This window comes from Mytilus californianus, unplaced genomic scaffold, assembly GCF_021869535.1.
Source record: "Mytilus californianus isolate M0D057914Y unplaced genomic scaffold, xbMytCali1.0.p SCAF_8, whole genome shotgun sequence".
In the NCBI taxonomy this organism is placed as follows: domain Eukaryota; kingdom Metazoa; phylum Mollusca; class Bivalvia; order Mytilida; family Mytilidae; genus Mytilus; species Mytilus californianus.
In genome coordinates, this window is record NW_026262734.1 from 69,554,196 (window position 1) to 69,576,180 (window position 21,985).

The window sequence follows — 21,985 nt, forward strand, 5'->3', positions numbered from 1 at the left end:
GAGATACAAAACATGAAATGGAGAACCTTCAGGTCAAGTTTGGCTTTAAAGTTATGTGATTTCTAATGAAAGCAGTATAGACCTGAAATTAAACTTTACGAAAGTCATTTTAATACATAAGAAATAACATTTAAGTGGTTAAAAATATTTTGTTTTTAATTAGAATTAATTTGGTAATGAGATGTTGGCTAACATTTTAGGATCGGAAAATGATTTTTGGGCTTTTTTAAGTCGTGTAATTTTGGAGAAATTTAAGTTTTCCTAAATCAGATTTAAGTCTTAAATAGCTTTCATTTGTAATATAATGCACATTTGTTTCATAGGGCATGCATTTTTACCTTAAAATTGAATACTTATGTAAAAAAAATTAAAGCAATGCATGTTTTAAACAGTAATTTTGTTAATGCAGTATTCATGAATAACCAGGGCTGTTTATTGGGAAAAGCAACCCTTAGATGTGTGATATATTTTTTTCATGGAAAAGGTTAAAATTACATTTGGCAAACAAAATTTGTTACATATCTTTCTTTAAATAAAATGCATTATTGTGATGACGATATATTTTGAAAAATAGTTGTTGATTAGGCAGCTGTAATCAACTTACTTATACATTATCATGATGAAGTATTCATATCACATTATGTATTTATAAGTGCCAAGATCATTTATTCTGATTAGCCATTTTAAATCACTTGGCTCAGCAAAGAGGATTTTTCTTTTCTTTGTACCTGTATCAACAAGAATAGTTAATAAACTTTTAGATGCATTTTATCAATATTAAAAATTTTATAGGTTATTTGTGAAAACTAGTGAAATTGAAAAATGTTTAAGTGTTTTTGAAAGAGAAATCTGTTCATTCGGTGGAAAACTTTCATTATATGAATTGAAACAAATATTAATTGTCGTCTAGGGAAGTGGGAGAATAGTAGAACTTCTTTGTGATAGAAAGTAAATACTTTTTTCTGCTAGTGTGACAGTGTTGGTTTGAAATATCCAACCGAAGGGCTAAATTAATATTTATATGTTATGCCTTATCTTTCTAAGATTTCAATGAGACAATGAGAGAAACATGAATAACATACATTATTTCTTTGAAATCGTTATCTACCAATGAACCATTATTTCAAAAATAATGAATCTAAAATTATAAGTATGACTTATGTAAACTGTAAAGTTTTTTCATTGCAGTTTGCAGTCCTTGATTTATTTTATATTTCACTTAAGATGTTCCACATTCAGCATGTAAATGTCTTTATTACAGATAAATCTGTTTTATTCTGATAAAAAATATTTTTTTTAACAAAATTGCATGTAAACTCTCCATGAACCTTACAGAAATGATGCAGTTGCTGTCTGATTTATCAGCAAATTATTGTCTTAATGTTAAATGTAATAAATATATTTTAAGTAATGAAAAGAAGATTGGAAAGTAATTCACAACATTTTTTTTTGTATTTCAATAATCAGAACTGCTGTTTTATTGGTAGATTTAGTTACCTAAATATCAAAATTTGTTTTTTTCAAAGAAACCAAAAAATCTCTTAACTATAAAATGTGATTTTTACTTTCACCCCATCATATTTAGGACTGATGATTTTGGTTATAATGGGTTTCATCTAGGGAACCACTTCAATGATTCACAAAGTACTATTTTTGATTGAGCATATCACAACACATATGTTAGGTGGAAGAGGAAGATCTTTAAAGAGTAATTTTTATGCGGTGGTATATTGGTATGACGTTGGCGTCTGCGTCGTCGTCGTCCAAAGACACATTAGTTTTCACACTCTAACTTAAGTTTAAGTGAATGGATCTCTATGAAATTTGACCATAAGGTTCAATACCACAAAAGGAAGGTTGGGATTGATTTTGGGGGTTATGGTACCAACAGTTAAGGAATTAGGGACCGAAAAGGGGCCAAAAATAAGCATTTTTGTAACTTCCAGACATAACTTGTGTGTTAGTGTATGGATCTCTCTGACATTGTACCACAAGGTTCCATATCACAAAGGAAATGCTTGGATTGATTTTGGGGGTAATTGCCTCAAAGTTTGAGGAATTAGGGGCCAAAAAACAAGCATTTTTCTAGTTTCATGACAATAACTTGTGTGTAAGTCTATGGATCTTTCTGAAATTGTACTACAAGGTTCCATATCACATAGGAAAAGCTGGAATTGAGTTTGGGGGTAATTGCCCAAAACGTTTAGGAATAAGGGGCCAAAAATAAGCATTTTTCTAGTTTCTAGACAATAACTTTTGTTCAAGTGTATGGATCTCTCTGAAATTGTACTGCAAGGTTCCATATTATAAAGGGAATGCTTGGAATGATTTTGGGGGTAATTGCCTCAAAATTTTAGGAATTAGGGGCCAAAAAAGGGGCAAAAAACTAGCATTTTTCTAGTTTCATGACAATAACTTGTGTGTAAGTCTATGGATCTTTCTGAAATTGTACTACAAGGTTCCATATCACAAAGGGAAAGCTGGAATTGAGTTTGGGGTAATTGCCTGAAACGTTTAGGAATAAGGGGCCAAAAATAAGCATTTTTCTAGTTTCTAGACAATAACTTTTGTTCAAGTGTATGGATCTCTCTGAAATTGTACTGCAAGGTTCCATATCACAAAGGGAATGCTTGGATTGATTTTGGGGGTAATTGCCTCAAAATTTTAGGAATTAGGGGCCAAAAAAGGGGCAAAAAACTAGCATTTTTCTAGTTTCATGACAATAACTTGTGTGTAAGTCTATGGATCTTTCTGAAATTGTACTACAAGGTTCCATATCACAAAGGGAAAGCTGGGTTTGAGTTTGGGGGTAATTGCCTTAAAAGTTTAGGAATTTGGGGCCAAAGAGGGGCCAAAAAACAAGCATATTTCTAGTTTCCAGACAATAACTTGTGTTCAAGTGTATGGATCTCTCTGAAATTGTACTGCAAGGTACCATACCACAAAGGGAAGGCTGGGATTGAGTTCAGGGGTGATGAATCATAAGGGGGTTCAAAAAATTTGGGGGGGATTTTTTTTTCCTTTTTTTTTCTTTAAAATTTTCCATTTTAAATTGGTTATTTCTGATTTATATATAAAAGCAAATAATAATGATATGGTTTGAATAGGTAAATTAAAATTTTTTAAGTTCTTAGACCACATTCATTCTGTGTCAGAAACCTATGCTGTGTCAAATATTTAATCACAATCCAAATTCAGTGCTGTATCAAGCTTGAATGTTGTGTCCATACTTGCCCCAACTGTTCAGGATTCGACCTCTGCGGTCGTATCAAGCTGCGCCCAGCGGAGCATTTTATTGTATTTGTATGATCAGCAGTTATGACCATACAACCTTGCGAATGACAGGTGTTATAGTCAGTTAATTAGCAATTATCTGGACAGTATATCTTATCTATATGCCAAGACTCTTTGGATTATTTTCTATAATAATATTTTATAACCCATATTATTACTTTCAGAATGTTAGGAATTATTACATGGTCTTCATATATAATGAGGAGGAAATGACCTTCCTTTGACCTCAGTGCATGCTTATGCATTTGCTGTCATGCTGATGCAACATTATGCTCTTTTCCATATTTTAACTACACATGAACTAAAAACTCTTGAACTCTTCTGAAAGCATTCTCCATATGTTTCTGTCAGATAAGAACAAAGAACATGATAACCATTAAGAAGTGACTTAGGGTGAAAAAAAAGACCACAACCCAACTACCTTAAAAAACAATAGATATCTATCAATAAGAAAGATCAGCGTGTATTTTTCTAAAGGATAGGCAAATGTTCAAACTGTAGGTAAAATGATCTGCATTTAGACTTAATATACATTATAATACTGATTGTATATGGTTAAAGTTTCTTTTTTTTATTATATAGCAAAAAGTATTTAAACATGTTTTGACAACTAAAAATCAAGTGTAAAAACTATAGGAATGACCACAGAATAAATTTAAACAAGTGCAGTTTTTTAGTGAAAAATAAGTAAATACCATAAATCCAAGGTATCAGACAAAAGGATTGTGTTTTTGAAGTGTATTTTGTTTTGCAAGTTTTCTCATTTCTGCAAATCTTTATTTGTTGATTATTATATATTTGTATTAACATGTATACCATGAACTCAAATATTGCCTTTCTTCTTGGTGTATTGGTTTGGTTTGTGGAGAAATATGAAGTAAAGGATTTATTGTGATATTGTAACCTTTTTTTAAGCCATGTTTTATTGACAATAATCCTTCCATTTATTCCACGAAGTTGGAAAACAAATAGTTGCTTTTCATTGCTGCAATTAGTAGCTACTGTTCCTATTAAATTGTGATTAAAAGATTTGTAAAGACATTATTACTTCCAGTAATTGCAAAGCTTTTAAGCTTGTAGAGCAAACAGAATCAAAGGATTATGTTGTACAACATGACTTGCTATCTGGTACATTCAGGTCCATAGTATGAGAATCTTAAACCATATTTTTTTAAAAGCTACCCACCCCACTAGACTTGCTTGAGAATTGGGAACCTCAGGGAATTACAAACTGTTTATGCTGCATTGAAACTGACTTGCAAAAGTGAACTAGATAGTTGATCCCAAATATTTTTAATAGTTAAAATGCTGATTATGTACCTTTCTCTCATTCTGGCCACTCAAATCCTTTACTTATCTTATATTATGTTCAGGTTGACATCTCTTATAAAATATACCTCATCACTTATAGAAAAAAGTAAATGGAAAGCTGTTAACAAAATTTCCTGACAAAAAGTATTTTAGATTAACATACAGTTTGTTTTTACTGTGAGACACAAAACAACTAGGAAAAAACAGGAATAATATTTCATGACAAAATTATTATTCCTTAAATAATTTATTTTATTTTGTGATTTTATCTTTATCAGATCAGTCTTGTGACAATTTTAAAGTTTGTTGGTAAGCTTATTGTTTTGTCCTCTATGGCAATAATATTGTCACTTTTGTAGCCTTAAGGTCATTGACATGCTTGTGTCCTTGATTTAGCACATATTTGATATGTCAGCCTTGCTATTCAGATCCCTATATAACAGATTGTTATGAAGAACTGCCAACAGTTCTCAATGATATCAGTTAAATTGCCAATTAGACTTCTAGAAATCGAGCACATAGTAATTTTCCCCTGTTGAATACCCCAAATTGTGATGGCATTGAATTCTTCTTTTTGCAGAAAGGTAATAAGCTGTGAAATAGGTAGAGGTTACCTAAGGATAACATTCCACAAAACATTATTTTAGTTTATATAATCATGTTGATTTAATTAGCAAACCTTGCAGCATGCATTGGGCATCTTTCTCTCACAACATTGCCACCTCTGGCTAGGAAAACATATGTTTTATATATACTATTCTAATTTGTTGTGTCAGAAACTGTTCGTTTTCTTCAACAGATGTATTATGTATCTGTGTACATCATTTCTCCATATTTAGATGTGACGTAGATGACTCTTGTGGTTTATTGGGTACTCAATTTTTTTCTTTCTCATAATTGTTTTGATAAACTGTCCAGATTCAATAGAGTATTTTAGAAGCACCATCTGACTGTGTATATAGTGTCTCCATTCAGTTCATTACAAAGATTTTTTATGGGTTTTCTATATGCCTAGGGGTCTCATAAACTTTTAAGGTGTCGTACTTATTAGATAACCTCTTCAATAAAAATTTCTTTTCCAAGAGTAAAGAAAACTATGCTTACAGGACATTTCTTGGAGCTAAGAAAGAAAAAAAAATGATGGAATATGATATATATAATTTTAGAATAATATAATACAGATGATAGTGAAATGAACAGCATACCTCATTAACAGTTGTATTTGAAATGGAACATAGCACCGATTCTGTATTGCTCATTTATTCTACATTTACTATACAGTAATGGAGAAATCAAGGTCAACTTAATTGTTTATCATGTATAATTGATTTGGATCTGAAGTAAATAGTTTGATTGTTGATTGTGTCGTATCACAATTGCAAGCTGTATGTGTCTGTTAGAAAAAAGGAAATTTTTTGAAATTCTTAGAAAGAATTGAAAAGACATTGTGCTGATTTAGAATACAAATCTGTTTTACCATTTGTTATCACAATTTACATGTATATATGTATCTGGAATATATAGTACTATTTTATTTCATAGGTCCACCAAAAAAGTAGACGAATTTAATATGAATCTATGTGTCTTAACACTGCAAATATCACCATGGTATTCTTGATTTACTCTGTTGAAATATGTACCTTCTTGTCCATTTTTTTTTTTGTCTTGTTCAATCATACCACATCATCTTACATTTATACATTTCTAGTGACAATACTGAAATTTAAATGTAATTGGCATAAATTGGCAGTAATTTGTGGAAGGTTTATCTTGGCCTTGTTTATTTGGGTACAAAACCTATGGCAAACATCCCTGATTGGTTGTAAACAGATATAAACCATTGTTTGATAGGTCCCATCTGGTAACAGGTGAGATTCAATGATTCCCACCTGTAATCAACTAAAAAGGTATATCTTTCCTGTACAGATTGTTACTGAGATATGATTGCTATATTATTGGGTATTAAGCAGTGGGGAATACCTGTATTTAGATTGATTTTAGAAATGTGCTGAATCTGTCTTTTGAAAAAATTCTTTATAAAAATGTAGCCAAGTTTATTATTTTTTTATGCCCCACCTATGATAGTAGAGGGGCATTATGTTTTTCGGTCTGTGCGTCTGTTCGTTCGTCCATTCATTCGTCCCTCTGTCCCGCTTCAGGTTAAAGTTTTTGATGAAGTTGAAGTCCAATCAACTTGAAACATAGTACACATGTTCCCTATCATATGATCTTTCTAATTTTAATGCCAAATTAGAGTTTTGACCCCAATTTCATGGTCCACTGCACATAGAAAATGATAGTGTTAGTGGGGCATCCGTGTACTATGGACACATTCTTGTTATAGACTAATGTCATACCAGTATTAGATAGCCCTGTATATTTAGGATTTTTCTGAATTTAAGAATTCTCAGTTTAGAATGTTTACATCATTTACTTTAAAATAAATGCTTTATCTTGGTTTGATTCAGTCCATGTTGGAGGTAACTGCTTCTTGATTTAACAAAAAAGTTGAAAGATTTAGGTGACATTGAAAAACTTTGGCAAGCAGTTGGGGCCCTGTTTTAACAGATCATACTGTTTCAGCTGTTAAAATAGACAGACATCAACAAAAGCTTGTTAACAACAGGAGTTGTAGAAATTAAGTTGGAAAACTTGTGTAATGATTTGATTAAGATAATCTATACCAGAACATCCCATAGTTAATGTGTGGTAAAAATGTCAAAGTTGATTATAGACAATTAGCAATTTAAACTTGAGTAATCAGTAAGGCATTTAGCAGGAGATACCTGTGGTGTTAAGATGGAAAATTACATCACTGATTATTTAGACATTTACATGTATTTTTTTTTTTTTAGCTCTGGAAGACTTTGATACCGAGAAAAATAATTTCATGGTCTGAAATTTGCTTCTGCAATTTCTACTGTCACTGCCAGTGAATCCAATTATTTTGTTAAAGATGATTACTTCTGATTTTTGTGTGGTCAAAGAGAGATAACCTCAGTTTCTTATTCAGAAATACAAGCTGTTTAGCGTTAGTTAGTTGCTTGTTCAAGGTCCAACAATGGGCATATGTTAAAGCTAGAAAACTCATTGCTAAACTACAAAAATGATTAAAAGTAAATATTCAAAATTCTTTGTAGGAAAAATCAGAGACGAAATGATGGATACAGAAACAGAGAAGACACCATTGCAACAGAAATTAGATGAATTTGGACAGCAATTGTCTAAGGTATTTCTCACAGAAAATACGCAAATTTCTAAGACTAGACCATCAAATTGTGGCATACAATACATGGTCACACCTTGATTAGCAGTTTGGATTAATGACTGCTAGTTTCCTGTTGGGATAATGTTTATCTACTGTTCTGATTAGCTGATTGACGAGAATGATATAAAAATACATAACCCATGTGTGAAAAAACAATCTGTATCTCATGTGGTGTAATTAGTTCAGTAAATAATTGTCTGGTCTGTTTCATAGCTGATCTTCTCAACAGTTTGATCTGCAAGCTAAATAGGACGAAATTAGAGGCTACAAGGTTATGTCCTTCGATGTGAAGATCTACCATACAGTAAAAGTTGAATGTCCTGAGTACCATGCTGCCTAATAATAACCTCTAATCTTTTTTTTCTGTCTTATTGATTTGATTAATACTTGAAATTACAGAATAGATTTTAATACAGCATAATGACAGAATAAAGATGTGAATAGGTTCCCGCTAATTACCAATACACCTTGGAAGTTTGCCCTACCTGCAAAAAATGTTTGCCTTTTCAAGAGATTTTTTTCTTCATAATCATTTAAATTCTAATCATGAAAAATAGAATATGATTTGTTTCTCCCTAATTACCTATCTGCAATGTACCTTAGACGTTTTCCCCACTTGCACAAATTATTTGCCTATTTACGATATTTTCTTTCATAATTAATAAGTTAAAGAAAATGCATTGAAATTATGATTATACGAGTATGTATTGGTGTTAAAAATTACTTCCATACCTGACATAGCAGTTGATTATGCTCTAAGATCACTGTAAGAATCATTAGTACTACACAGGTCAAAATATGTTTCTATTCACTGATAAAATGTGGTCTGTAAGCATATTGTGGTGGTTTGTGCATGGTCACTGAAAAAGTTCTTATGAAGAGGAACACCAGCGGGTCAACAGAAATGGGTAGCTTGTATTTGTTAATCAGTTTAAGATAAGTTGGAAACTGCTTTTCTTTTGTTGAATGACCTATAAATGAACCTTTAGAATATCGGAAAATTACATGAGGTACATTAAAATTAAGAAGAAAAATAAACAAATCAATTTCAAACAAACTGGTTTGTATAATGTTTTGCTGATTGTTTTAAGATTTTGACCCCACTGAACATAAACATATTTAAAATCAATCTGAATCTAATGAGCAGAAGTTCTTCGTTAATCACAAATCAAGTAAAGATAGGATTGGTATTGTTTTCTGGTTAGTTATGTGGTCGACACAGAGGTAAATGTTATTGATTTAAAAGTTATTGTTCACTAACTATGTGTAAGTTATTTAGTTAAAGGAACTTCAAATTTTACATGCTATCCTTGGAGAAGATGTTGACTGCTGACTGAATATCTCCATTTTCCTGTCTTTGAATGGCTCTGTTTTCTCAGAAGTACCTTACATTCCATCAGTAATTTTATTGATTTCAACAATGTCTCGGTGATGTCTTAATTGAAGGAAGGATTGTGTTAAAAATCCTTTTTATCAAACTCTTTTGTATGTCTAAGTCTGCAGATTTTGAAATTAATTGTTTTTTTCAAAATTGAGAAAAGATAAACCTAAGAGATGTGTGTTACAAATGCAAGAGATGAGCAATGAGTCGAGGAAGTCCACCAACAAATTTGTGTCCATTCTTGGTAAACAGGCATCTGGACATCTCTCTTCTCACTAAAATAATCTACTGAGCAAGTAACATAGATTTAAATATTATTCCAATATAGCCTTCACTTTCATTTGAATAGGGACAGGAAAATTAGGGGTATGAAATTAATCTTTCAGAAACATAATTTTTGGATTGAATTCCTGCTCATTCATATCACATATTTTTTCATTAGTCTATTGAAATATTCTACAAAAAAATGGTTAGAAATTAAAAAACTTGGTGCAATCCAATATTTGACAAATTATAGCTACTAGTTAATTAAAGAAAACACGTTTTATAAAAAGAAGATGTGGTAAAGACTTTAAAAATTGGTATTTGCTGCATCTCAGCTAAGCACGTGGCATTAAGGAGTAATAGCAAAGACTGGCCAGCCTGGAGTCAGAATAATGTGTGTCGGGTAAGGGGATTTGTCTTCTTGTGGACTGTTACCTTGTGAACCAGCACGTTAAAAATCCGGCTCAGCATGTCAGTCTAGTACAAAGTAGGGTTGATATCCATATTACATTAACATCTTTTCGTCCTGATTATGCATATTAATTTGCCACTGGACGTCAAGCAGCCATCCATCATCATCATCATCAAATGAAGTAGATGTAAACAATTATAGGCAACCGTACGGCCTTCAACAGTGAGAAAAACCCATACCTATAGTTGGCAATAAAAGGCCCTGAGGCCTGACATGAAAAATATGAAACAATTCAAATGAGAAAACTAACAACATTTTCAGCACAAAAACAGAAAAAAATAACCTGTGTAATGTAATATAACTGTGACCTGTTGGATAGAACATTTATTAAAGCAAGAATAAATTATATTAACCACAGCCAATGGTGTTGGTAATTGTATTATATTTTTGGGTTAATAAATCTTATATCCACCCATTTGTGGACAATATCTATACAGATATTTCTTTCAGTTACAATCTATATGGTGCTTGTAATCACTAGTGACCAATCCAGTGTAGATAATATAATTCACAAACTATCAATACAAAGGGGAAACAGAATTTCAGAAATCAATTATAAATAGTTTGATTGGATTTGAAGTATTAGACTTGGATTCTGTTATATATTGATCTGAAATAAACATATATACAAAAGTATATAATCTTCATATTCCTGGGTTTACTTACAACTCCCGTTATCGCCATGTGTCGCATAGGGCGCGAATGGAAGCCTTCCATCTGAGTCTGTCTGCTGCTTCTTGTTGTGCTTCTCCCCATGTCCTCCATCCAAATGCTGTTCTTTCTTTGTCTACCATTCGTCTCCAAGTTTCCTTTGGTCTTCCTACATTTCTCTTTCATGGTGGTGTCCACGTCAAGGCGATTGGGTTTACCAGAATATTATTCAAGTGTATAAATTTTTAGTTTGTCTGTTTGCATGCTACATGTACATGTAATTAAACTTTTAGGTAGAACTGGCACCAGACTAGATATTACAAAATTTGTATGTAAGAATTTAATGAAATGTGAAAATGAAAAAGACAGATTGTTTGACTTGTTAAATGAATATTGTTGTGGTTTAATAAATAACTCAGTTTGAAGGACAAGTAAGTTCAGACAATGTTTTGACAAATCATACACAAAGTACATTTTATACTGCGGCAGGTACATTTGTAGCTGCCAACAGTTACCATTCAATAACTTCTTATATCTACATGTATATATATTATTAGAGAATGGCACTTTATGTCTTTTTTGTTCAATAACTTGTGAACCTTTCCTCCAATGCTTTTCAAATTTTGATATGCTGTTACTGATGACAAAATGGAGGTCTTGTTTGATATTGGCGATTTACTCTTTAGTAGTTATAGTCCTTGATAGATTGGAAAATAGACACAAAATATGGCAAGTCAAACAAGCACGAAAGTGCCGTCTAAATACAGAAAACACTGTTTGCTGTCAATTTGACAGCTTATTTCTTGTTAGCTTTTTTATACGACCGCAAAAATTAAAAAATTTTTGGTCGTATATTGGTATGACGTTGGCGTCGTCGTCGTCCGAAGACACATTGGTTTTCGCACTCTAACTTTAGTTTAAGTGAATGGATCTCCATGAACTTTTACCATAAGGTTCAATACCACAAAAGGAAGGTTGGGATTGATTTTGGGGGTTATGGTACCAACAGTTAAGGAATTTGGGGCCAAAAAGGGGCAAAAAATAAGCATTTTTGTAACTTCCAGACATAACTTGTGTGTAAGTGTATGGATCTCTCTGACATTGTACCACAAGGTTCCATATCACAAAGGAAATGCTGGGATTGATTTTGGGGGTAATTGCCTCAAAATTTTAGGAATTAGGGGCCAAAAAAGGGGCAAAAAACAAGCATTTTTCTAGTTTCATGATAATAACTTGTGTGTAAGTGTATGGATCTTTCTGAAATTGAACTACAAGGTTCCATATCACAAAGGGAAAGCTGGAATTGAGTTTGGGGGTAATTGCCTGAAACGTTTAGGAATAAGGGGCCAAAAATAGCATTTTTCTAGTTTCCAGACATTAACTTGTGTTCAAGTGTATGGATCTCTCTGACATTGTACCACAAGGTACCATATCACAAAGGGAATGCTGGGATTGATTATGGGGGTAATTGCCTCAAAATTTAAGGAGTAGGGGCCAAAAAGGGGCAAAAAACAAGCATTTTTCTAGTTTCAGGACAATAACTTGTGTGTAAGTGTATGGATCTTTCTGAAATTGAACTTCAAGGTTCCATATCACAAAGGGAAAGCTGGAATTGAGTTTGGAGGTAATTGCCTTAAACGTTTAGGAATAAGTGGCCAAAAATAGCATTTTTCTAGTTTCAAGACAATAACTTGTGTTCAAGTGTATGGATCTCTCTGAAATTGTACTGCAAGGTACCATACCACAAAGGGAAGGCTGGGATTGATTTTGGGGGTAATTGCCTCAAAATTTTAGGAGTAGGGGCCAAAAAGGGGCAAAAAACTAGCATTTTTCTAGTTTCAGGACAATAACTTGTGTGTAAGTGTATGGATCTTTATGAAATTGTACTACAAGGTTCCATATCTCAAAAGGAAAGCTGGGTTTGAGTTTGGGGGTAATTGCCCTAAACGTTTAGGAATTTGGGGCCAAAAGGGGCCTAAAAACAAGCATTTTTCTAGTTTCCAGACAATAACTTGTGTTCAAGTGTATGGATCTCTCTGAAATTGTACTGCAAGGTACCATACTACAAAGGGAAGGCTGGGATTGAGTTTGGGGTGATGAATCATAAGTGGGTTCTAAAAATTTAGGGGAGGTATTTTTTTTTTCTTTAAAATTTTCCATTTTAAATTGGTTATTTCTGATTTATATATAAAAGCAAACAATAATGATATGGGTTGAATGGGTAAATTAAAAAATTTTAAGTTCTTAGACCACATTCATTCTGTGTCAGAAACCTATATTGTGTCAAATATTTAATCACAATCCAAATTCAGTGCTGTATCAAGCTTGAATGTTGTGTCCATACTTGCCCCAACTGTTCAGGGTTTGACCTCTGCGGTCGTATCAAGCTGCGCCCAGCGGAGCATTTATTATGACATATTTTTATCTATTTTGGTCAGTGGTCAATATTTATTTTCTTCAGTCATGAATATTCATGAAATATTTGCTGCTGGACATCAGACAAACAGCAGAAAATCAATTAATTTCTGTTGGCTGGTCAATGTTAAAAAAAAAATGTCTTGGTGAGAAAAACAATTTTCACATTTTATTTAACTCCTCCAGTCCCATTGGTTAACACTAGTTCAAATAATCTAGTATTAAACATTATTCTTTTGCTCGTCGATTGCAAGAAGGTTTTGCATCTTTTGCAATCACCTCACATGAACAGTTAATGCAATTTTCTTCCTTTTGGGAAGGGTCCTTTGAAGATGATTAAAGCATAATAAACAAATACATGTATCTTTGTTTCTTCATAATTTTAAACCTTTCAGTAAATTTTCAGAAAATCTTTTATTCAAATTAATATAAAATCTTCTTTGATCTTGTTGATATCCATTAAATTTTATTTATTAGAAGTCATAGTTTCATCTACATCAAATATGATGATCTTTAATAACCCAAATTTTCTTTGAAATCATACACATGGATTATGGGCAGTACATCATTGAGATTGGTTTGTTTCTTTTATATAAAGAGCAAGATTTTTTTTTTTAATGTTATGAGGAAACTTTAATGAGATATGAAGAGATATCTTGTCTGAACATTTATTACCAAGATTGTATGACTGTAGCAATGATAACTCTTGGCTGTTGTCTATAGCATTTATTAGTTTCTATGGTAAATAATTGCAGCTGAAGTTTTGTAATGACAGTTATGTTTTGCATCTGCATTCCTCTTGTAAATCTTCATTTATATTTTTGAAGTCTTTGATTATGTAAATTCAAACACTTTGTCAGTGCTTTGCTTTATCAAGGATATATGTTGAGCCCCTGAATTAACTCTACGATTTTAGTTGGTTTCGTGTTGATCAGTCTATAGTTTTAGATGTGGTGTAAAAAGTAAAATTACAAAAATACAGAACTCCAAGGAAAATTCAAATTGGAAAGTCCCTTATCAAATAACATATTTGTTGTTTTTCTTTAGGCAAGTATTGTCTGTTGACTGATGATTTTTGAATAACCCTTAGGTATCTTTTTTTTCAAACAAATGTAAATCACTTTAGCTATATGCACTTTTTTCATGATCAAGTTAAGTTTATGTCTTCATTGATAAGTAAACTAAGATTAATTGATTTTAGATAGACATATTTGGGTTGAACATCCTTATGAATTCCACAGATATAAAGAAATAAAGTTGTCTACTCATGGGCTATCAGCCATTTCTCATTAGAAAAGTAAATCACTGTCTCAAATGCCTGGTTCTTTGAACAATAGGATATTGAAACACTTGTCTACCTGTTGTCAGAACGATAGCCCCTTGAACATTGGGATAGTCAAACACTTGTCTACCTGTTGTCAGATAGTAATGATATTCAAACACCTGCCTACCCTTGAACATTGGGATAGTCAAACACTTGTCTACCTGTTGTCAGATAGTAATGATAGTCAAACACTTGTCTACCTGTTGTCAGATAGTAATGATAGTCAAACACTTGTCTACCTGTTGTCAGATAGTAATGATAGTCAAACACCTGTCTACCCTTGAACATTGGGATAGTCAAACACTTGTCTTCCCTTGGTTAGTAGGGTAGTCAAACACATCTCTACCTTTGAACATTAGAATAGGAAAATTCTTGTCTACTGTTTTTGTCAAATAGAAAAACTCTGGATTTGGCAGTTGGATATAGTCAAACACATTTCTACCTTTGAACATTAGGATAGGGAAACACTTGTCTACCTTTGGTTAGTTGGATAGTTCAACATTACTATTGATGGCCAGATATATAGCTAAACACTTGTATTATTGTATATTTTTAGAACTTTTTTGAAAAAATGATTTTCATAAGTGTATCCACCTGTTTCTGAATCAATTAAATTTATTTAATATGTATTTCAAATAGTACTGTGATTTCATTTTTTCAACAGATTTTTGCCTGAGCACTTTTTTTTCCCATAAAGCGACAATATTTCTCAGAATTGACTTTTAAAAGTGTTTGTTGCATCTGCTGTAGCTGTGCTTCATTATTAAATGATATGTTTACTATTTGGCTTTTTTCAGGTGATTACTATTATTTGTATTGCTGTATGGGCCATCAACATCGGACATTTCAATGATCCAGCTCATGGTGGATCATGGGTCAAGGTAAGCTTTTTAATGATACCATGTAGGATTAATTTGTAAATAATAACACAATTATAGGCAAAGAGGTAAATCAGATCATTGTTATAGCATGGACACAATACTGTAAATTCAGAAATTATTGCGTGCATTTATTATTGCGATTTTGTTATTTTAAACTAAAATGCGATTTTAATTTTTGCCATATTGAGAAAAATCCTGTTTAATTCATATAAAAAAGTTCAAAATGCGAGTTTAAATTATTGCGATTATTACCCTGTCGCATTTTTCGCAATAATAAAAACATCGCAATAATTTCTGAATTTACAGTATCCATTTATCTGACTTTAATCAAAACGGTCTGAAAACAGATGATATCTACATATAAGAAAACTCCCCCAATGGTAATAATACATGTAGCTTTAGTTCTGATATTGAAATTTATCATTATCATAGAAAAACACTTTCATTGAGTTTATTTTGCAGATGAGGGACAATTAATATTGCTACTAAGGGTGTAACATGTGTAATATAGAATACTAAATTAGGATAGTATGCATGTAACATTTAGTTGTTTCCAAAAAAATGCTTTTTTCTGAAGGTATTAAAACTATTTTGATTTGATGGATTAGAAAGAGAATGTTGATTTCCGGGAAATTACATATATGTCTGAAGTACTTTAGCCTTGTTAATAGTTTTAAATGATCAATAAGCAGTGTACTGACTAAAAATCTGAAACCAAAAATGTGAAGATTTATTGGCTTGTGGCAGACTAAATAAACAAATATTGTGACATTGGATATTGTCCATGTTAAGTGTTCAGTCATATATATTGATATATTGCAAAGTTTCATTTTCATCCCAGCTAAAGGATGACATTATTGCTAAAGTGATAAGTTCCAGAATCTGACTCCAAGCCATAATTCTGTTTTAAACAGGAAGTTAATGTATGTTAGGTTACACTCTCTGGGGAACATTTTTGCATTAAAGGGTCAATATTCCAATATATACTGACCATAAAAAGATAGTTTTATTAGATGTTTGCATGTAATAGATGTATATATATAGGTAATAGATGTTATTGGTTTGGATATTTGTGAAACTTAAAAGACTCATTATGAATAATTAATCAGGAAGTCAGGCAAAGATTTACTTGAATATTCATTGATTGCAATATTTATATATTTTTAGGGAGCTATCTATTATTTCAAGATTGCGGTTGCTTTGGCTGTGGCTGCTATCCCAGAAGGTTTACCAGCTGTCATTACAACTTGTCTTGCTTTAGGTTTGTATGTGAATTCCACTGGTCCTTCCTTTCCTCAACTATTCCCTTTCTTAGAACAATCACATATATCCTTCTTAATATCATTACAATTTTAACTGGTCTCTGGTTGGCTGGAATACGTGTCATCCTATCCTATAGCCCACACAATTTAACTTATACTGCTTACTAAGTCTTTCCCAAATCTATATATGCAATACAAATTTTTTGCAACTTTCTTAAAGTTATGTTTAGAGAATGTCAATGATATTAGATAGTTCTGGTCTCCTCTACTGATAGAAACCCTCATGATAGTAAGCTAAACATTGATATAGTGCTGATTCCAGACTCTGAACATGGTAGCACAACCAAAAAATAATGTAGGAACACTTAACAAAAAAGACAAGACTGACAGAATAGCCATTATTCTTTTACTTGTGATGGGCACAAAATTTGGACATAGTTAAAGAACCTTTACAAAAGACCATTTATGTTCAAGTATTTGGATAAAATAAAAAAAAAGAAATGAAAATAAATACATAGCAAAATTGAAAATGTTTCATTAATGCTGTCTTTCTATTGCAAGATTAAGTAAGACATACAATCCCTTATAAGTCTATCCCTATGCTTCACAAAAGGTCATACAACTTTTTCAAATAGATTACAAATTATAAGTACTACTGCAGTAGTGGTCAATCCTAGCAGGTTAGCTAAATGCTGCCTTGGACAGCTCTTAGCATTGTAGATAACTTCAAAATGTCTAAAAAAAAAACACTTTTCAAAGGACCTTGTGAACCCATTAATATATACTGTGAATTCATTTGTAGTTGTGGGTACCAATTTTTGTGGATTGAGGAAAAAATGTATTTTCGTGGATACTTGATTTTGTGGTTTTGCCAAAGTTTGCATACAAGCTGAAATTTTGTAGTTCAATAACACTTAAATTTGTGGTTAGCCTACACCAAGGAAACAGTGAAAATTGGTTTCGCACAAATGATGATGAATCCATGAGAATAAAAAGACAAACTTAAAAATTGCCAATACATACTAGTAATTTCTTATTTTTTTTTATATTTCAGGTACACGAAGAATGGCCAAGAAAAATGCTATTGTGAGAAGTTTACCCTCAGTAGAAACTCTTGGTTGTACTTCAGTAATCTGTTCTGATAAAACTGGTACCCTGACAACCAATCAGATGTCTGTTTGTAGAGTATGTAGATTTGTACCATTCATCTAGCAAAATACACAAATTCTGGCCCCATTCAAGAAAAACTTTTAATCACTTTAGGAAAAGGTGACTAAAAATTACCAGCAGGTTGCAAAAAAAACCCAAACATCTGAGAATTTGGTCAGTTTTGCCAAAGTAATGAATTATTTACAACTTGTGCATTTGGTTATATGTTGCTTGAGGTTTGGGTGTTTTGGTTCTAGATCAGACTGATTAATGAGATTACATAAGATGAAATAAGTTGTTAGTACATATGTACACTAGTGCCAGGAATGTTGTAACATTAATTATTTAATGTTTCCTATTTTCATCACTACACATGGTACCAATTAGTTTACAGTAGATAATGAGCAGTAATAAATTAGTGTTTGTGTAATTGTCAAAACATCACTAGTCCATTTTTTGTATCACTTAGATTGCAAATGACATTCTATTTTTGTCTCATGATGATGGCAATTATTTGCATCTATTCTTAATATAAACTTAAGTAACTAACAAAATATTAAACACACAAAGTTCAATATCAAATTACCTAATTTTTGTTCAGTGAAGAATTATCTATTTCAAAATGAAACATTTAAATCTGTTCAACTGTGTTTGAAGCCCTTTCTCTGACTTTCTTTCCCTAAATTTTGACCCTAGGAATTAGACAACAAGTTGGGTCACATATCTTATCTTGACACTATTTAAATTCAAAGCTATAAATGTTTTTGTTGTTAATGTAAAAATCAGTACAAATTTTGTATATGCTTATTTTAGATGTTCACATTTGCCAAAATAGAAGGAAATGATGTTAAGACAGATCAGTTTGAAATCACAGGATCTACATATGCCCCTGAAGGTGACATGTAAGTACTCCCAACAAAACACATTATACAATCAATACAAGGTTATAGTAAAACTTAATTTAGATTTTCTAAACAGGCATATTATGAAGTTGATTCTTTCTAGCTAGTGGTACTGCACCTGCCATATCTATGTGTCATATTTAAAGCTTTGGAATTCACTTATTTATTCATCAGTAGAAAACAGTGTTTTCATTACAAAATGATAAGATTGACACAACTTTTGTTTTATTCTGGTTGTCAAACTTGAATAAAAGAAAAGTTAGATATTTTGAATGGTGACATTACCTTATTACGGATGAATTTCAACCACCTTTCATTTATGTCAAAGTAAGAATCCAAAATTTAAGTCTGATCTAGATGCTGATCTTACAGAAATAAATGCAATGTTTCTATGATGTAAGGTTAGTTTAAAGTTTTTTTATGGGATGGGTGCCACATCTATAGCTACTAATATCCTTCCATGACATTGCTATCACCACCATTATCTTATATTTGGCATTTGTTATTTCAGTTACTTAGGTGGAAAGAAAGTAAAGACTGGTGATTATCCTGGGTTAGAAGAACTAGCTACAGTGTGTGTAATGTGTAATGATTCTAGTGTTGATTACAATGATGTAAGTGTTAGATTAGAAAAACAAACTTATTCAAAGTCAGACGTACAGAGTTCTTAATTTTCATCATGAATGCTGTAAAAAAAGAAATTACAACCATTAATGTGTAAATACATTTGGACAAATTATTAATAAATAGTAAAAAAAAAAGACTAGCCAAAATCATTTAAGAGGAACTTTGTCAAAAATACATTGTACAGAACTTTAAAAGAAATAAGGGCTATTCCATTAAAATGTATGTGGGAGGGTTGGAAGGGAAGTGTAATTATTGAATGTGGGTCATGGGTCTTTTTTCAGTATGCGTCTATTACCATTATGCAAAATTATCTAAAAAATGGTTCTTGGTTGTAGGGATATTTTGAAAGTCCCTTCCTACCCTCCCACATACATTTTAATGGAATAGCCCTAAAATAATGAACTGAAAATTTATCACTTTATGTAATATATCAATCAGTCTGTGCTTAACAATTTTATTGAATGAAAACCTTGGGGACTAGCAGTCCACCAGCAGTGGTATTGGCCCATTTTCAAAATTTAGTTGGAATAGCATATGGGATTTGTTTAAAAAAAAAAAAAAAAAAAAAAAAAACTCTCACATTTAGCCAGATCTTTTATTCGAAGGGAAATAGAGAGATTTAGTATGGATGTACTTAGATTATCTCCCTTTACCCATTGTAGCTCCATTCTTTGGTAAATGTGTAAGGTTATTTTTTGCATTCTGATAGTTACACAGAATTTTTCTGTTTAATAATAATGATAAAAAACTTGGAAAAGAAAACTACCACAAAGAAATCACATCTGTTAACAAAGTTGGTCAACCATATTCAGTAAAAATGTTCATTACAAAAGACAATCAAGGCACCATTACTTTAGTATTTTTTAGGAGCATTGAAAATTAGAATTTAATTGTAAAGCATAAGTCAGCTTTAAGTAAAGTGTGATCTTATTTTATTTAAAGACAAAGGAAGTGTATGAAAAGGTTGGTGAAGCGACAGAAACTGCTTTGACTGTGTTAGTAGAGAAAATGGACTATTATAATACAGACAAAACAGGATTGAACAAACGAGAAAAGGGTACAGCTTGCAATCATGTCATTTCTCAAATGTGGAAAAAGGAATTTACATTGGAGTTTTCCCGTGACAGGAAATCTATGAGTGTGTATTGTTCACCTAACAAACCCACCAGGACTGCTCAAGGATGTAAAATGTTTGCAAAGGTATGTATGTCATTCATCAAAAAAAATGAGATTGATTCCATAATGAAAATTTGAAAAAAGGCATACATGTTAAATATGTGTTTGTACATTGTCTGAAAAAAAGTTGAAAAAGGTCTTGAAGAGTAATTTTCTTGAAGCAACAGATGACCTGAAAAAGCTTGCAATGTTTAGTAAGAGGTTTCATATACAGCGTTGTCATTACTTATATTTATGAATGTCATTATAAAAAGCATAATGGATCAAAATATTGATTTTTAGGGAGCACCAGAAGGAATATTAGACAGATGTACCCATGTCCGAGTTGGTAGTACTAAAGTACCCATGTCTCCAGCCATTAAAAATGAAATCATGAAACATGTAGCAGCATATGGAACAGGTAAGTGAACTGTAACTCGTGTATCATTTAGAAATAGTAGCTAGTTTACTTTATGTTATTAAAGGGAAACAAATAAGATTGAGGCATGTCGGAATTATTTTCATTTTCATTACAAAGCTTAGGTTTTAAACTTTGATACCTGTATTGGAAGTTCATATACATGTGTATGTTTGTCTGATAGAGGAGTGCAACTGGTGGTTTGACTCTGAATAATCAGATATTTCAGGCTGACGTGTATAAATGGTGATATTATTTTTACTCTTACAGAACTGATGCTTCATTTATTATGGGATATGATACTGATCTAGAACACATAATGATTTTAAATCATTTTAGGGACCTGTGTAATCAAAGACTTTGATGCCCCAGCCGCGACAGAGGGGGGATTAAGTTTTACCCTTGTCCGTCTGTACATCAAAAATTAGTTTCTGTTCTCCAACTTTAGTTTGCCTCAACCAAATGGTATGAAGCTTATTACCACCATACACAGATCAAGTTCAAATTTGGGTGGCGTCACTTTCACTGTTCTCAAGTGTCCCTTTATAAATGTGAAAATTGTTAAATTTGCTGTTTCCTCACTCTTTCTGTAGTTTGCCTCAACCAAATGTTATGAAACTTGTACACAATGCATATTACCACCCAACACAGATCAAGTTTGAAATATGGGTGGCATCACACTGATCATTCTAGAGTTATGTTCCTTTGGAAATGGAAAAATTGCTTAATTTGCCATTTCCACACTCTTAACTTTAGTTTGCCTCAACCAAATGTTATGAAACTCTTTACACAATGCTTATTACCTCCAAACACAGATCTAATTTGAATTTGGTGGCGTCACTTTCACCATTCTCAAGTTATGTCCCATTTGTAAATGAAAAATTTCTGAATTTGACGTATTTACAAGCGTGGGCATCTGTGTCCACTGGACACATTCGTTATTTATCTAATATCATGTAACTAGTATCTATAAAATTAAATTTTTAGTCACAATTTAAAATAACAACTTAATATTTTAGGACGTGACACCCTACGATGCTTGGCATTAGCCACCATTGATAACCCACCACGTAGAGAAGATATGGACTTGGAAGATTCTAGGAAGTTTATTGAGTATGAGGTATGTTTTTTTTTTTAGATTTTAGAATGGTACAAAGCACATTAATAATCTTGCTCAAAAATGTTTAACAAAAAGAAAGATTTTGACTACA

At 32.0% G+C, this 21,985-nt stretch overlaps 1 protein-coding gene across 6 annotated transcripts in view; it reads left to right on the forward strand.

Annotated features, from left to right (window-relative positions):
• LOC127712158 (calcium-transporting ATPase sarcoplasmic/endoplasmic reticulum type-like) overlaps window positions 1–21,985 on the forward strand; it is an 85,060-nt gene that overhangs the window by 36,329 nt on the left and 26,746 nt on the right. For all 6 annotated transcript variants that reach the window (XR_007986974.1, XM_052218437.1, XM_052218441.1 and 3 more), the window contains exons 9-17: window positions 7,746–7,834; window positions 15,178–15,261; window positions 16,429–16,522; window positions 17,578–17,708; window positions 18,486–18,574; window positions 19,086–19,188; window positions 20,144–20,401; window positions 20,660–20,777; window positions 21,794–21,894. Coding sequence is in view for 5 of the 6 variants with exons in the window: in XM_052218437.1 (XP_052074397.1) it covers window positions 7,746–7,834; window positions 15,178–15,261; window positions 16,429–16,522; window positions 17,578–17,708; window positions 18,486–18,574; window positions 19,086–19,188; window positions 20,144–20,401; window positions 20,660–20,777; window positions 21,794–21,894 (1,067 nt within the window). In the remaining variant the exon portion in view is untranslated. The remainder of the gene's footprint in view (window positions 1–7,745; window positions 7,835–15,177; window positions 15,262–16,428; window positions 16,523–17,577; window positions 17,709–18,485; window positions 18,575–19,085; window positions 19,189–20,143; window positions 20,402–20,659; window positions 20,778–21,793; window positions 21,895–21,985) is intronic.